Source organism: Anabrus simplex, chromosome 1 (assembly GCF_040414725.1).
Source record: "Anabrus simplex isolate iqAnaSimp1 chromosome 1, ASM4041472v1, whole genome shotgun sequence".
NCBI classification, from domain to species: Eukaryota; Metazoa; Arthropoda; class Insecta; order Orthoptera; family Tettigoniidae; genus Anabrus; species Anabrus simplex.
Window position 1 is genome coordinate 945,952,380 of NC_090265.1, and position 17,128 is coordinate 945,969,507.

The 17,128-nt window shown below is 42.9% G+C and overlaps 1 protein-coding gene across 1 annotated transcript; it reads right to left on the reverse strand.

Annotated features, from left to right (window-relative positions):
* Positions 1-9,751: 9,751 nt before the first annotated feature.
* LOC136857778 (DNA topoisomerase 1-like) lies at positions 9,752-15,994 on the reverse strand. Its single transcript, XM_067136685.2, has 2 exons — positions 15,895-15,994; positions 9,752-10,729 (listed from the first exon to the last, which is right to left on the reverse strand). Exons 1-2 carry the CDS (start codon positions 15,899-15,901, stop codon positions 9,855-9,857), a joined length of 882 nt encoding a protein of 293 aa, XP_066992786.2. The 5' UTR covers positions 15,902-15,994; the 3' UTR covers positions 9,752-9,854.
* Positions 15,995-17,128: the final 1,134 nt, after the last annotated feature.

Sequence of the window (17,128 nt, forward strand, 5' to 3'; positions counted from 1 at the left end):
TTACTGAATGTATGACACCTGGTGACCAGAATCGTTAAGGCGACAAGTCTGTATGGTCTACCACCGTGATTGGTCAGTTCGAGTCCCACTGATGGAAGAAATTTTCACCATCAGAATGTTAGCAGCTCCACCTCTGTGGTGTAGTGGTTAGCGTGATAAGCTGCCACCCCCGGAAGCCTGGGATCGATTCCCGGCTATACCACGAAATTCCCCAGTTGTATCCGCCGACCCAAAGTCTCACGCTCGAGGACACTGCCCTTGAGGTGGTAGAGGTGGGATCCCTCACCGAGTCCCTCGCTGAGAAAGAAGAATGAAGAAGAATATTAGGGGGCAGGGTAGGAGAGGTGGTGATATACAACTTCTAATCACTGGATGCCAAAAGTCTGGATGCAATTCCAAAACCCTTCGCCATGTCATATAGGATGAGTTTATATGACACAGTTGATGATGATTCTTCTAACAGATTGTGAGGTTAAGCCGTGAGCAGATCCCTTCGTGATATTCAACAGGAGTAGACTATGTGCTGACACCTGGTTTCACCCTCATCCTATCTCATTATTGTTATAATCCCACACCTAGTCGCACAGGTCGCCCATGAGCGCCAAACAGACCTGTATGAGTCGAGCCCAGTAAGCTATATCCTCGGACACTCCCGATACAAAAAGCCATACGCTAAATGAAATAAAACTAAATGTATTTTGACGTTTCATTAAAAGTGCTAAGCATCTGGTTCACCTGTTTCTTAATATTATTGTGTCTGGTCAAGACTGGAGACAAGTGAAGAGCAGTCACGTGTTGTGATAACCAACGGACATACGTTCGAACTTGGCTACATGAAGCTGCTATGTAAAGTGACTGGTGCGTGTGAAGCGAAACGAGGTTGAATGGTGAGACTTGTGATTCAAGATTATAAGGAATTGCCCGTTTTAGGTAAAGACTACCAGCTTGAGGTCCTCTGTTGGGACAAGAGACTCTTATAAGTAACCAATAATAGATAGGTAGATAGATAGATAGATAGATAGATAGATAGATAGATAGATAGATAGATAGATAGATAGATAGATAGATAGATAGATAGATAGATAGATAGATAGATAGATAGATAGATAGATAGATAGATAGATAGATAGATAGATAAATAATGCCTTTATTGGTGGCGAAGTTAGGGCTCAAGGCCCTCTCTTACACTTAACCACTAGAAGAGTATGCAGTTACATAACTTATAATTACGAATACAAATATAACAAATAATAATAATAGAATCCTTAATTTTGAAATACACAAAACAAAGTACACATATGTGACGCAACTACAGTAATTCATTCATCTCATTCATTCCTTCATTCACCTAACAATTATCCAGCAAGTCACCGGGATCTACTCGGCAAATGCTCGCGGCAAGCCACTTTAAATTTGCGACGAGAGGGATTGTCTCTAATGTTCGCAGGTAGCAAATTCCATGACCTGGACTCAGAGATTATGAAGGAGCGGTTGTAAACAGCAGTGTGGTTTACAGGTATGGCAAGAGAGGAGCCAGATCTTGTATTGTGGTCATGATAGGACAAGAAAAAAGGTGAAGATAGATAGTCGGGAGTATTACTGGAAAGTGTTTTGTGTACAAGTGATAACATGTGAAGTTCACGGCGCTGGTGCACTCGAAGCTATGCCAACTCCTTATAATAAGGTGATATGTGTGCATCATATCGCAGATTAAAGATATATACACTGACTGACAGAGCAAATGCAACACCAAGAAGGAGTGGTCAGAACTTTATACCAATTGCAGGGTAGACTGACGTCACTGAGGTATGCTCATGATGTGAAATGCGCCGCTGTGCTGCGCACGTAGCGAACGATAAATGGGACACGGCGTTGGCGAATGGCCCACTTCGTACCGTGATTTCTCAGCCGACAGTCATTGTAGGACGTGTTGTCGTGTGCCACAGGACACGTGTATAGCTAAGAATGCCAGGCTGCCGTCAACGGAGGCATTTCCAGCAGACAGACGACTTTACGAGGGGTATGGTGATCGGGCTGAGAAGGGCAGGTTGGTCGCTTCGTCAAATCGCAGCCGATACCCATAGGGATGTGTCCACGGTGCAGCGCCTGTGGCGAAGATGGTTGGCGCAGGGACATGTGGCACGTGCGAGGGGTCCAGGCGCAGCCCGAGTGACGTCAGCACGCGAGGATCGGCGCATCCGCCGCCAAGCGGTGGCAGCCCCGCACGCCACGTCAACCGCCATTCTTCAGCATGTGCAAGACACCCTGGCTGTTCCAATATCGACCAGAACAATTTCCCGTCGATTGGTTGAAGGAGGCCTGCACTCCCGGCGTCCGCTCAGAAGACTACCATTGACTCCACAGCATAGACGTGCACGCCTGGCATGGTGCTGGGCTAGAGCGACTTAGATGAGGGAATGGCGGAACGTTGTGTTCTCCGATGAGTCACGCTTCTGTTCTGTCAGTGATAGTCACCGCCGACGAGTGTGGCGTCGGCGTGGAGAAAGGTCAAATCCGGCAGTAACTGTGGAGCGCCCTACCGCTAGACAACGCGGCATCATGGTGTGGGGCGCTATTGCGTATGATTCCACGTCACCTCTAGTGCGTATTCAAGGCACGTTAAATGCCCACCGCTACGTGCAGCATGTGCTGCGGCCGGTGGCACTCCCGTACCTTCAGGGGCTGCCCAATGCTCTGTTTCAGCAGGATAATGCCCGCCCACTCACTGCTCGCATCTCCCAACAGGCTCTACGAGGTGTACAGATGCTTCCGTGGCCAGCGTACTCTCCGGATCTCTCACCAATCGAACACGTGTGGGATCTCATTGGACGCCGTTTGCAAACTCTGCCCCAGCCTCGTACGGACAAACAACTGTGGCAAATGGTTGACAGAGAATGGAGAACCATCCCTCAGGACACCATCCGCACTCTTATTGACTCTGTACCTCGACGTGATTCTGCGTGCATCGCCGCTCGCGGTGGTCCTACATCCTACTGAGTCGATGCCGTGCGCATTGTGTAACCTGCATATCGGTTTGAAATAAACATCAATTATTCGTCCGTGCCGTCTCTGTTTTTTCCCCAACTTTCATCCCTTTCGAACCACTCCTCCTTGGTGTTGCATTGTCACTGTCAGTCAGTGTATTACGCAGCGGTTCAGGCTCCGGTCCTTTTTCTTGTTACTGCCGCAGGTTATTTCAGTCAACACAGTGTCACAATAGTCAAATGTAAGTAGTATCAGAGAGTGAATTAGTCGTGCATTAAGTTGAACAGAGAATACATTACAGAAACATTTCAATGGATATAAACATTTATGTACTTTATTACATGTGCTAATCACCGGTAGAGTCAAATTTACGGTCTCAGTCATAATAGCTCCTAAGTTAGTCATGAAGTAGAATAGGGTATGATTTCTTTTCTTCTTCTTCTTCTTCTTCTTCTTCTTCTTCTTCTTCTTCATCTGTTTACCGTCCAGGGTCGGTTCTCCCTCGGACTCAGCGAGGGATCCCACCTCTACCGCCTCAAGGGCAGTGTCCTAGAGTTTCAGACACGGGGGCCCAGGCGGCCTAACCTGCTATGTTGAACAAGTCCCTTAAGGAGGGATGAGAAGATTGGAACGGACAGGCAAGGAAGAGGGAAGGAAGCGTCCGTAGTGTTAAGTTAGGTACCATCCCGGAATTTGCCTGGAGGAGAAGTGGAAATCCACGGAAAACCACTTCGAGGATGGCTGAGGAGGGAATTGAACCCACCTCTACTCAGTTGACCTTCCGAGGCTGAGTGGACCCCGTTCCAGCCCTTGTACCATTTTTCAAATTTTGTGGCAGTGCCGGGAATCGAACCCGGGCCTCCGGTGGCAGCTAATCACGCTAACCACTACACTACAGAGGTGTACAGGGTATGATTTTATTGTTTAAAATTATTGGGGAGATGTCCTGTTCCTCGAGGGAATATAGGATTTTACTGGTACCGATAATAATAACTTGAGTTTTATTTGGATATATTACTTAACTGTTTTTATTTGCATTGTCACTAAGATGTTGAAAGTCAGAATTTATTTTAGTAATTACAGTATCGATATCACTCGGTTTTGAATGATAGTAAATCTGTATATCATCCGCGTACACTTGCAATTTGCATAATGTAAGAGCGTTTGATATATCTATTTGTATGATAATAACAGTGGTTCTAGGACCAACCCCTGAGGGATACCCAGGGTCTTGAACTCAAATTTCCAACTGTCACACGTTGCCGGCGATGAAAGATGAAAAAAACCGAAGTGTCACATTAAAATTCAGCTCTCGAGGTTTCTGCAGTAGTAACTGAGGTTTGACAGTGTGGAAGGCACTACTGAGATCTAATAATGTCAGTACAGTAACGTCCCGTTGGTACATTGCATGTCCCATATCATCTGTCACTCGTAGTGAAGCTGTCGCAATGCTACGTCCTTTTCTGAAGCCAGATTGAAAGGGATTGAGGAGGAAATACTTGGTAAGATATTCAGTAACTGTGTATGAACTAGACGCTCAATCACCTCGGATAATGGTGGTAGAATGGATACTGGACGATAATCTGAAGGACATTCTAACTTGGAGCTCTTCGAAATGGGTCTAATTAGTGCATCTTTCCAAACATCTGGGAACACTTCGTTTGTCAGGCAGTAGTTAAATATATGAGTTAGTATTGGCAGAACAGCTCCTAAGATATTCTTAATCAGCGATATAGGAATGTCATCATTACCTGTGGCACTAGATGTATGAAATGTTATCATTCATTGACAACAGTGGCGTATCCTGGAATCTCCACTGAGGCATGCAACTAGTAACCATGCAGTTAACACAATGTATTAAGTAAATTTCAATTCTACTCACCCTAATTACATGTAGGTGAACTCGAGCCAAACAGTTTTACTGTAAGTTTCTGGACTGAACGTGCGTACACAATTCTTGTTTTCTGTTTTTAAATTTACGAGGGTCCGCCTCTGTGGTGTAGTAGTTAGTGTAATCAGCTGCCACCCCCGGAGGCGCGGGTTCGCTTCCCGGCTCTGCCACGAAATTTGAAAAGTGGTACGAGGGCTGGAACGGGGTCCACTCAGCCTCGGGAGGTCAACTGAGTAGAGGTGGGTTCGATTCCCACCTCAGCCATCCTCAAAGTGGTTTTCCGTGGTTTCCCACTTATCCTCCAGGCAAATGCCGGGATGGTACCTAACTTCAGGCCACGGCCGCTTCCTTCCCTCTTCCTTGCTATCCCTTCCAATTTTCCCATCCCCCGCAAGGCCCCTGTTCAGCATAGCAGGTGAGGCAGCCTGGACGAGGTACTGGTCATCCTCCCCAGTTGTATCCCCCGACCCAGAGTCTGAACCTCCAGGACATTGCCGTTGAGGCGGTAGAGGAGGGATCCCTCGCTGAGTCCGAGGGAAAAGACAACCCTGGAGGGTAAGCAGATTAAGAAGAAGAATAAGAATAAGAAGAAGAATAAGCCATTTACGAGGGAAGGGAGAGGTCTCGCGGCTTTAACTATTTGCATCTTTTCATTAAACGAACGGCCAGTAAATGGCTTTTCAAACTGATTTACAATTATATCCGTTTTAGACTCATCCATCGTTAATACCACATGTGCGCAAAATATAATAAAACTCCGAAAACGACGAATAGCACAGGAACAGCACACACAGAATGAACTCACTAATCAGAACACACAATGAATTAACTCACTATACTAGACTTAACTAAAGTTGGCGTCTGACAGGTAATGTTGGGGGGAGGAGCACTGCACGTGCCATTTCACGATGTTGCCACATTCCAGCATTCCTTTCCACATACTCTTACCCCTCGCTTCCGGCTCATTTGTTCCCTCCTTCATTCTGACCGCTGTGATCTGCTGTAGACTACCTGGCCAGGCGGTGTCGTCCCATTTGCGATCACTCTTATACAAACAATCAGGTTCTTATCAGTGACAGTGACAGGTTTGGCAACTCCCAGCAAGACGAGCTGCCCTGAAGTTTTATCTCCATGGCAACCGCAGTCGCCCCACCCTCGTTTCCATGGCAACCACACAGCCACTCCCTTTATCCCGCCTCGGCAGGCAGTAAACGGACCTCCCTCTAAGAAATGTCAGACGCCAACTCTTATTATTAGCAGTATAGTTAGCCACAACTCAAGCACTGGAGATAAGTCACCCCAGTGGCATTGGTCAGTTTCGTCACGTTGGGTTCTCGCTAGGGGGTAATCTGTGTGTCCCGTTCGCTGTAAACATGTCGACTTTCTCCAAGTTGCTAACAGATGGCAGAGGGTAGCACGAGTATGGGGTGACAAATTCTGACCAAGTTTCAATTGCAGCGACATCGTTCGGAGGGTTCCAGAACTACGTCTGCCACTGAATGCAATTTTAAGATTGAATGCCTTACGTCGTAAACTCCTCCATTTGCTGTCTCTTTCTTCCGAGAGTGGAGTAGACGGCGAGACTACACCAGCACCACACGTAATCAAGCAACGGAACTAGTACAGTTGCGCGGACGTTTTGAACTTCCGAGAGATGAAATCGTTAATATTTGACCTGAAACAACCTAGAATCTTAAATCGGACAGTGATTTGTGTTATCATAACGCATGCAATGAATGCCTTGCATTCAAGGTGAATACGCCCCTGATTGACAAGAATAATTGTGCATGTGTCTGTGCTGACTGGGTCATCCTAGATTAAATTAGTAAAGAAGAACAGGGAGTGTTTTCAAAATCAAATCAAAATCTCTTTATTTGCAAATGAGGTGTCTACCTCTGTGGCAAATGGTACACTAAAATACATTATTGTCAAGCAATAAATATTAAATTAACAAGAGAAGAAAATTTTCCTATAATACAATATTGTACAATTTACGCTAACATTATTTTTTCTATTAAACACACAGCTCATCCTTAATAAATTTATATTATTTACAAAAATTCTACATATAATATCTCCTATACTTGCATACATAGCCAACTCATATACAGTTTATGGAATTACTTCAAATGATACAATACAACCGGTACAAGATTAAAATTTACATTGCATTTATTTACTTGTTTTAACCTAAGTAGCATAACGATCTGCTGCGTCTTAACCAGAGCCCCTTTTGCCACCACTTTTCAGAGTTCCTGAAGGGCCTTCACAGCTACCGTAGCGGTCCCAGGGCCCTCGAAGTCCCCACTGTACTTCACCCCTACAGGCAGTTCCCTACTTTGGCTGTCCCAACTCCTTAGACCAGGGGATGGAATTAATTTATTTACACACAGTTTTATTTACATTAACCTGCACTGGTCGAATGCCCTCTAACAATTCATTTATTTTCTCTGTTGCGGTTTATTCTCTTCTTGAATATCTGTACAGATTTTGGAAAAGGATCAAATACTACCCCTGGTAAACTGTTTCACTCCTTCACACCCTTCCCAATGAATGAAAATGTACCTCAATCGCTTCTGCTAAAATTCCTTCTAATTTTATATTTGTGGTCAGTCCTGCCAATATAATTGTTTTCCAACTGAAGCCTCTCACGGATATCTCCCCATGCTTCCTCTCCTGTAAAGGCTCTATATAATCCTATAAGTCTAGTTTTCTCCCTTCTCTTACTTAAAGTTTCCCACCCAAGTTCCTTTAACATTTCTGATACACTACTCTTTCTCCTGAAATCCCCTGTTACAAATCTTGCTGCTTTCCTCTGCACACTATCTATTTCTTTTATTAGGTATTCTTGGTGAGGATCCCAAACACTGTTTGCATATTCCAATAATGGACGAACCATACTTAAGTAACTTTTCTCTTTTAATTCTTTGTTGCATCCTTTAAGTAGCCTCATTATGACATGTAACGATCTGTATGCTTTCCCAACAATGCCATCCACATGACCTTTCAGTGCAAATTACTTTCAAATCTCACACCTAAGTATTTGCACTTGCCATCTTTTGGGATAACTACCTCATCCAAAGTATATTCAAATTCAGTTTTAAAACTCCTGTTTGTAAATGTTGTAACAGTTGATTTGCCTCCATTAACCTTCATATTATTCTTTTCAACCCATTGTTGGATACTCTCAAGGTCCCTTTGTAATTCTAAACAATCCTCAATGTTATTTATTTCCCTATAAACAATTATATCATCTGCATACAATTTTATTTTTGATGTTATATTATTCCCTAAATCATTTACATATATTAAGAAAAGTAATGGACCGATTATACTACCAGAGGCTGGTTGGATCCTCAAATAGCACCACCAAAGGTTATGCGGTTATAAGGAAACCGCAAAAACCAATGGCAGCACCAAAATGAGGCGTACTAGGCAAGACGAGGAGTGAGGTAGTTTGCCATTGCTTTCCTCACTGGGTCAGAAAGCGCTATTGCAGCACGACTGACCCTACTGTATGAGCAACACCTTTCACAACACTCAGATGCACTAGTCGTGCTCTGAATGTCAGTACACAGCACCACCCATACCCCAGCAGCTTCCATATTGTCACAGCCATGGATGAGACTGGGACTTCGGTGAAAGCTACACTTTACTCTGGCCTGTGCCAAGGGATGGATACAAAAGTACTGTATCCATCAAGAAATGGCAGAAGGCAATTTTTATTCGTAATACACTTAAATTAACAATTAATTTACTGGGGTTTCTAGTTCACATGAAAGGAAAATCACGTAGCATTTTCAGTCCATTCCTAGGCTTTATATTGTCAAGTTGACAGCTGCCCATACAGATGGCTTGCAGATACCGGATTGCCACGGGGTTAGCTTGTCGACTTCTGGGTGCGAAATCAGAACGAAATGGTGGGGGGAAGGATTATAGGGCTTAACTACTAGTTATCATTTCAGGCAGTACCGGAAGGGAGAGAGGGTATATAATACCCCTGAAAGTACTGTAAATTACACCCTGCCCCAGAAAAAAAGTAAAATTAAAATATTTTTGCTTGAATTCTGTTGTTATAAGAAGAATGATAAATATTGGAAAGTTATTCCCGGGTTTCAGATGGATTTTCCAGAGTGTAACATGAACAATAGGCTGCAGGTGCGGAGTTGCCACCGCTACGTTGCCCTAGTATTCAAAGTTTGGCAGTCATTTAATTGTATTTCCTTATTACGTGTGTTATTGCTAATGTTTTCATAAAAATATGCACACTATTACAATTAATTTCAGTAATATATGTGTTCTACATTTTCCTCATTATTTTATAAGTCCGCCTCTGTAGCGTATGGGTTAACACTATTAGCTGCCGTCCTTGGGGCCCAGGTTCGATTACCGGTACTGCTAGAAATTTAAGAAAGGTAGGAGGACCCTCCATTGCGCGTGTGCCCACGAGGACACGAGTTTATTTTATTACTTTATAATGAAAGAATCCCCCGCGGGCAATTTTAGTGGGGAGTAAACTTTGAAATAAAATCCTTAGTGGTAGGGAACACCCTACATTTCCTCTTCCCCGCGCACAATCCCCACCCTCACCGAACTTGGCACTCTGGTCGACTTCCTCAGTCGTATTCCTTGGCTTTCGTGCCGGATCCACGCGTATCAGAGAGCTCCCCATTTGGACTCACTGGGCTGAGGAAACCCTTTCCAGCCCTCAGCCCAGAACCGAAATTCATGGACCAGCTGGGAATCGAACATGAGGTGTCCGGGTAGAAGGCATACACAACCGCATACATCTTATTGATGGCTAAAGCTCACCTGGGAATTCAGTATATCGCTGTGATGAGGACATCATACACAAGATAATAACAAACACGGGGATATATTTGAGACCATTTTATTCAGCTTTTCATTATTTAGTATTACAACAATATTCACACGCGTAAGGATAAGACGTATACACAACTGCGTGTGTTATTTCATCTTATTTTGAAGGCCAATCGCAGACTTGAATGGATGGGTTGAACTCGAGTTTGTCTGGACATTGGAACAAAGTGGCTTTCTTGGTGTTGAGGTCACACTTGTAGAACTTGGTCTTATCGCTAGGATGTGGTAGGTGCCATCTGTGAGCAGTGGCTCCCTTACATATATCTCCTTCTCCTGATTCTCCAGAGCTATCTTCAGAATCTCCACAGTCTCCAGACTCACTGGACGAAGAGGAGGATTCGCATTCCTTGGGAGGTTTCGGTGGTGCGGGCTTTTTAGTGGTTGTGGTGGGCCTTTTGGTGGTCGTGGTTGGCTTCTTGGTGGTTGTTGTCGAGGGTGGAGGAGGTGGTCGTGGTTTGGTAGTACTGGAGAACTCCTTATCTCCAGAGCTATCTCCAGAATCTCCGCAGTCTCCAGACTCGCTGGACGAAGAGGCGGATTCGCATTCCTTGGGAGGTTTCGGTGGTGCGGGCTTCTTTGTGGTTGTGGTGGGCCTCTTGGTGGTCGTGGTTGGCTTCTTCGTTGTTGTTGTGGGAGGTGGACGGGGTGGTCTCTCCTTACTCTCAGAAGATGAGTCATCACCATTACCGTCTCCTGAATTTCCTCCAGAACCGTCACCAGGCTCTCCGGATTCTCCTGCCTTACATCCTGCTCTGTTCGGCCAGTCACACACCTGTAGTTTAGGGTTGAAATGTAGTCCAGATGGACAGCTCTCCTGTTTGGGCGTGGCGTGGTCACAGCGCCAGAACTTGGTGCAGTCTTTGCTGTCCGGCAGGTGTTCGGTGCGCTCCTTAGGGTCTGGGTCGGGGCATGATCCCACGGGGCTGGAGCGGGCGTAGGAGAGCGTCACCAGGACGACGGCGAGAAATAGAACTGTTGGCAGAGAGGCACACGGAATGACATAAATGGCATGATCTTCCATATTTTGTGGACTGAATAGTGTGTTACTAATCAATACGGCAGAATTGCCAAGAGTAGTATACCAGCGACGTTGATCACGGCAGACTTCATCTTAACACAAGAATACCTGCACCCAACGAAGCCATTTCCTACTCATCATATGTCAGATATGTTCCTAACCCTTATTCTATAGTAGGTATTCAGTAGTAGACAAGGATGTCAGCTGCTAAATTAGTGATACTACATCTATCGCAAATGGCTCCCTAAAACGCATTGTGCTTCGTTGTCGAAAACCAAACCAAACCCCATGGCGCAACAGCTCGGAAGGGCCTTGGCCTACCAAGCGACCGCTGCTCATCCCGAAAACCTGCAGATTACGAGGTGTCGTGTGGTCAGCACGACCATTCCTCACAGCCATTATTTTCGGCTCTCTAGACCGGAGTCCGCCATCTCACCATCAGGTAATAACATAGGCTGAGTGTACCTCATACCGGCCCTCAGGTCCAGGTACAAATCCTTGAATTGGCCGGGAAGTGAACATGGGGGCCTCTGGGTAAAGATCAGGCACGCTACCCTTACACCGCGAAGCCGGTAGCTTCCTTATCACAAAGCCAAATTAGGATGCGATGAAATATGGACCATATCAAAATTGATTGATTGATTGATTGATTGATTGATTGATTGATTGATTGATTGATTGATTGATTGATTGATTGATTGATTGATTGATTGATTGATTGATTGATTGATTGATTGATTGATTGATTGATTGATTGATTGATTGATTGATTGATTGATTGATTGATTGATTGATTGATTGATTGATTGATTGATTGATTGATTGATTGATTGATTGATTGATTGATTGATTGATTGATTGATTGATTGATTGATTGATTGATTGATTGATTGATTGATTGATTGATTGATTGATTGATTGATTGATTGATTGATTGATTGATTGATTGATTGATTGATTGATTGATTGATTGATTGATTGATTGATTGATTGATTGATTGATTGATTGATTGATTGATTGATTGATTGATTGATTGATTGATTGGACATATTATGAGCTTGAAAATTGCAAGCGTCCTCTCCCAGAGTTTATGAAAAGGTATTTTGTGTTGCTAATGGAATACAAGGTGAATTAACAGAGTAGTCATCGATTGAGAAAAGGATTATATTTATTCTGGACTCCACGAGCAAGTCTGAAAGTCAGCTTAGATTCAACAAGTCAATGAAGAGAAGTATTTACGAACCTAGGAAATACCACATTTTAAAAACGTCAAACCGAGCAAGTTTGCTTAGTGGTAAGAATCGCGCAGCTGTGAGCTTGCATTCAAAGGATAGTGGGTTCGAACCCCACTGCCGGCAGCTCTGAAGATGGTTTTTCGTGGTTTCCCATTTTCACACCAGGTAAATGCTGGGGCTGTTGCTTAATTAAGGCCACGGCCGCTTCCTTCCCACTCCTAGCCCTTTCCTATCCCATCATCGCATAAGACCTATCCTGTGTCAGTGCGACGTAAAAGAAACTTGTAAAACAGTAAAAACGGCAGCAGGATTTCTAACGTGAGGATTTTAGGAATTCTTATAGAGACCAGGGGAACGTTTCCACGGCATTTTGATCCACAAAATCTCTGTGATCACAATGAATTTTAATCCTTTGGTTATCTTCCATGGATCTGTTTAATAGCTTTCAAGATTACTGAATCCTATAACTGCATACTCAATTTTAATTTCAATCAGTTCTTTCACGGCCTGCAACATACTAAACTTCTGGAGATTTATCAAAAAGGCTATATCAGTTTGTTTGCGCCGAGTATGAGAGTGTTAATAGAGCAATAGTTTTGAATGCAGTGCAACTATCTTGATGTAATGCGATTATCACCACGGCCAGGATTTTGATGACCAAATATTGTTTAAAAACGATCAATCAAATTACGGCAAAGTCCTGTGAAATGACCCGAAAACTTTAAAAATCACATAACTTTTAAATGAAAATTGACAATCAATTTACTAATCGAGTTAGTATAGCCTATATTTATGATATAGGGGAGCCTCTCCCAGTACCGGCCATTTCCCAGTACCGGCCGCCACTTGTTTTTCCGAAACGCAGCTAGATGGCAGATGTTTACTGTGTCTGGTACTTACATACAATGACAAAGGGATGCCCTACAGAATCTCTCGCGTTTGTTTTCATTTGCTTGAGAGCTGTTGTGATGAGAAGTTGTCATTGTGTTTTCGGTCTGTACTTGCTAAACTTTCGGTCTTTGTGTACCAATCTCTGGTGAGTTGATCTCTTTTTATTCATATTTATTTTATTTGTAGTTAGATAAGGTATAGATAGTAATCGTAACAACGTTATTGGTAGACTTGTGATTAAATTAAAAATATATGTATGTTGCCGTGTATATTGCCCAGTACCGGCCACGTGTCATTTCCCCAGTACCGGCCATAAAATTAATTTATCATATAATTACAATATCAGATTTTCTTGCTTTCCAGAACTATTTTATCGATAATGGAAGGCAAATCTAAAAGGAAATGGTTGCCGGAAAACATGAAAGAGGCAATTCAGATGGTTATGGACAGAAAATTAAGCATCAGGGAAGCTTCAACGTAGTAGTCTGTTCCAAGAAACACATTGGGAGGTAAAGTAAGAGTAATAAGAACTGGTGGCGAAGTGACTGTGTCTCCACAGATGGGAAGAAGAATTGATGCTCAGAAAGAAGATCTTCCTACAGAAGCAACTTCTTCTTCCAGAGTTGAAATGCCTTCTACATCACAAGAATTTCTGAAGATTGTAGAAGAAATATCCCCACAATCAGATTTGACAGAAAGGAAAATTACCATAAGAAAGAGGAGAAATGAAAAGAGTGAAATTCTAACATCCACTCCCTATAAGAAAATGTTGGAAGAAAAAGACCAGAGAATGAAAGAAAAACGGGAGAAAGCTGATGAAAGAAAGAAAATAAGAGATACAAAAGTGTTTTCAAAAGTTAAAAAAAACAGTAGAGCTCCGAAGAGACTTAACTTCGAGTCCGAGAGAAAGCATAATGGCACAGGGCAATCAGGCGATCGAGAAACAGAATGCATCATTTGCCTGGAAACAACGGACGAAGCTTGGGTTCAGTGTGTTTCTTGTCAGGGTTGGGCACATCTTCAATGTGCAGATCAAGAGAACTTTGACTTTTACAAATGTGATCATTGCATTTATAACATTTTTTGTGTATTCCACTGAAGTTTTTAAATATCTTGTTTGAACTTTTCTAACTTTGATATGCAGGATTATTTATTTATCGTGTAAAAATTTGACGTTTACAAATGTGACCATGCATTTAGAAAATTTGTTTGTGTGTTCCACTGAAGTTTTTTAATATCTTGATTGGACTTTTCTATCTTTGATATGTAGGGATTATTTATCGTGTAAAATTTGCTTCATGCATTTGTATTGTTAATTAAAGTTTTGTAATGTCTCACTGAAGTTTAAATGTGTATTTTTAAAGTATCACTTCATCATTTTTAAATAATAAGAGAAAGTGTCTGGCTGGCCGGTACTGGGAAACATTTTTTGTAATGTAAGGTTTTGTAAGAATTCTATCTATTGTTGTAATGGACATGCACACTCATTTTCTTCATGTCTACTCAAGGCAATTGTAACAATACTGTATCAGGCCTCTTTTAACTTGATCAGATTTATTGCTGACCATTCTATTTTTAAACAATGAAGGAAAATTATTAGGTGGCCGGTACTGGGAGAGGTTCCCCTAGACATTATAATAAGTTTTTGGCTTCTCCAGTGCCCCGCGGTGTACGGGTAGTGTGCCTGCCAGAGGCTCCGGGTTCGATTCTCGAACAGGTCAGGGACTTTTACCTGGACTTGAGGGCTGGTTCGAGGTCCACTCAGACTACGTGATTAGAATAGAGAAGCTATCTGATAATTAGATAGTGCCCCCGGTCTAGAGAGCCAAGAATAACGGCCTAGAGCAGGGCCTCTCAGGGTGCATGAGCCTGGTTCATGCTCTGTGCACGGTGCAAAAGACGACTGCGCTTGGTTGACCAGAGTGCAGACCCCCACTCCTCGATTTGGAGCAATAGCGCTGTGTCTCTCTTTCCTCACGCCTGTCTCGCTCGCTCCTCCTGTCTCCCTCTTCCTCACTTGCTCCGTAGCACTCCAAATCAGAGACGAGTTGAGCCGAGCTTAGCCGAGTAGCCCAGAGACGAAGCATTGGGCCGAGCCGATCCGAGTGGGACCGATGCACTGTGCAGATAAACTCTGCGCCGCTGTTTGCACGCGTGAGATTTTGGGCGTTCGAGAGGCCCTGGCCTAGAGGATTCGTCGTGCTGACCACACGACACCTCATAATCTGCAAGTCTTCGGGCTGAACAGCGGTCATTTTATGAGCCTTGGCCCTTCCGGGCTGTTGTTCTATGGGGTTTGTGGGGTTTGAGCTTCTGCATTGTCAAGAAAACAAGGTGAAACTCTTTACGCTTCACACAGAACTTAGCTCCGCATCCTCAGAAGAAAATCTCGACTGTTCATGAGGAAGTCTTCTACAGTTGGGGGTATCTCTTGGAATGTGAACATGTCCAAGAACCAAGGGGTGAACAAAGTTTCTTTAGTCCCCAGATTGACAAAGCGTTCTGAAGATTCTCAAGTCTCTGTATTCATCGTCACTTAAACTTACGATAATATCCAATACCACACGCGTAAATGCTTCAAAATCCTCAAACATGTAAGAAAATGACTCAAAGATTATAAAATAGTCTAATCAATTCCATATAATGACCAAATAATGATGTATAATTTTAGAAAATGACCCAAAAATGCAAAATGACAAAAAAAGACAAAAATGACGTATTAGATGAGTATTTCTACAATGTGGGAACCATGATCAGGATTTCTGTACAAGTTGGCAATGTCCGTTGTGAGCCAATTAAAAGATGACATGTCATCAAAATGCTAGCCCTGACTATTACTCACCAGATGGCAGGATAGAAAGAGACATTTCACAGGTAGTTTTGAAAAACATTGACAGAGGTTAGCTTTTCTGTGATTCCCCCATATATCTAGTGATCTAAGCAATTTAATGCAAGAAATCTACCATAATCTATATGGTATGTATTATATTACCTTTCATTGTCGTTGTGGCCTGTGTAAGTCTGATGCTTCACACGATTTGTTTTTATACTTAAGTATCACTGAGGTATCTCACCTGCCAATCGTATTTACGTTAATCTCATAATCCCATCATCTATCTTAGGCTCTATATAAAGCAATTTATCGGTTTAAAATCTGACGACTAGGGTGATTGACTGTTTGTTTATCAAAGGGACAAATTACTCAATTCCAGAAACACGTATTTGCTCACATATGGAACTTATTGCTCCCAAATATGGCTAAGGTAAGCCAGCCATCTCCGAACATGGAATGAAGGCCCTTGGAAGAGTGAACCTCGCCACTAAGTGGGGCCGCCTCTGCCTGCAGCATTTGAATTGGTTCTAATTTGTGGCGTAGACTGAGTGGCCTCAAGGCAATGGACCCCTCCAAAAGTTGAAATATATTTCCTAACGGGTATTCGAACAGAGTGAACCTAGCACACCATTACCACCTCAGCTAGGCAGTCCTTCATATGTCTAAAGTAGACACAATTTCCCAATTTCGTTCAGACACGGGACTTCAGTCGTTGGACTCTCTGCCTTGGGCAACAAAGGAAGCCAGGATTATTACTACTTGTCAGTACTTTAGACTAGGTGTTCGACTAAGCGGTATGTTCAGAAATGTGAGTGGAGATATGACGTGGAATTACATTAGTATACGAATAAGCTTCAATGGGGCATTTAAAAGTAAGCAAGGTTACAATATGATATGGAATTCCAGAGGGAAAAACTGGGGTGAATATTCATTTATATAAATTAGGGATTGAAACAATTAACAAGTCATGAAAATCATTGCAAATCCGTATTGACAGTATTATAGAATAAATGTAAGAAGTTTTTTATATGAAACAATTTACCAAGTGAGGTATTCGATAAATGTTCAATTTCTTTGAAGTTATATAACAAAAGGCCAGGTAAACAAATGATAGAGAATGTGCTACCTGAACGACAGCCCTAAATGCAGATCAATGGTTATTGATTGATACTGAATGCTTCCTCCCTGATTGATACAACTTCTCTCTACATCCCAAAGTGGATGCAGTAATCACGAAAAAAAAGTGCACAAAATCCATATACACGAAACATGATGTTGATCACACTCCCTAGTAAGAAAAATATGCACTTAAGAAAACTAACAGTTGAAAAATAATAGTTATGGGAGTCTAAGGTGACCAAGCCAAGTTCGCCTGGTAGAAGAAATATCACTC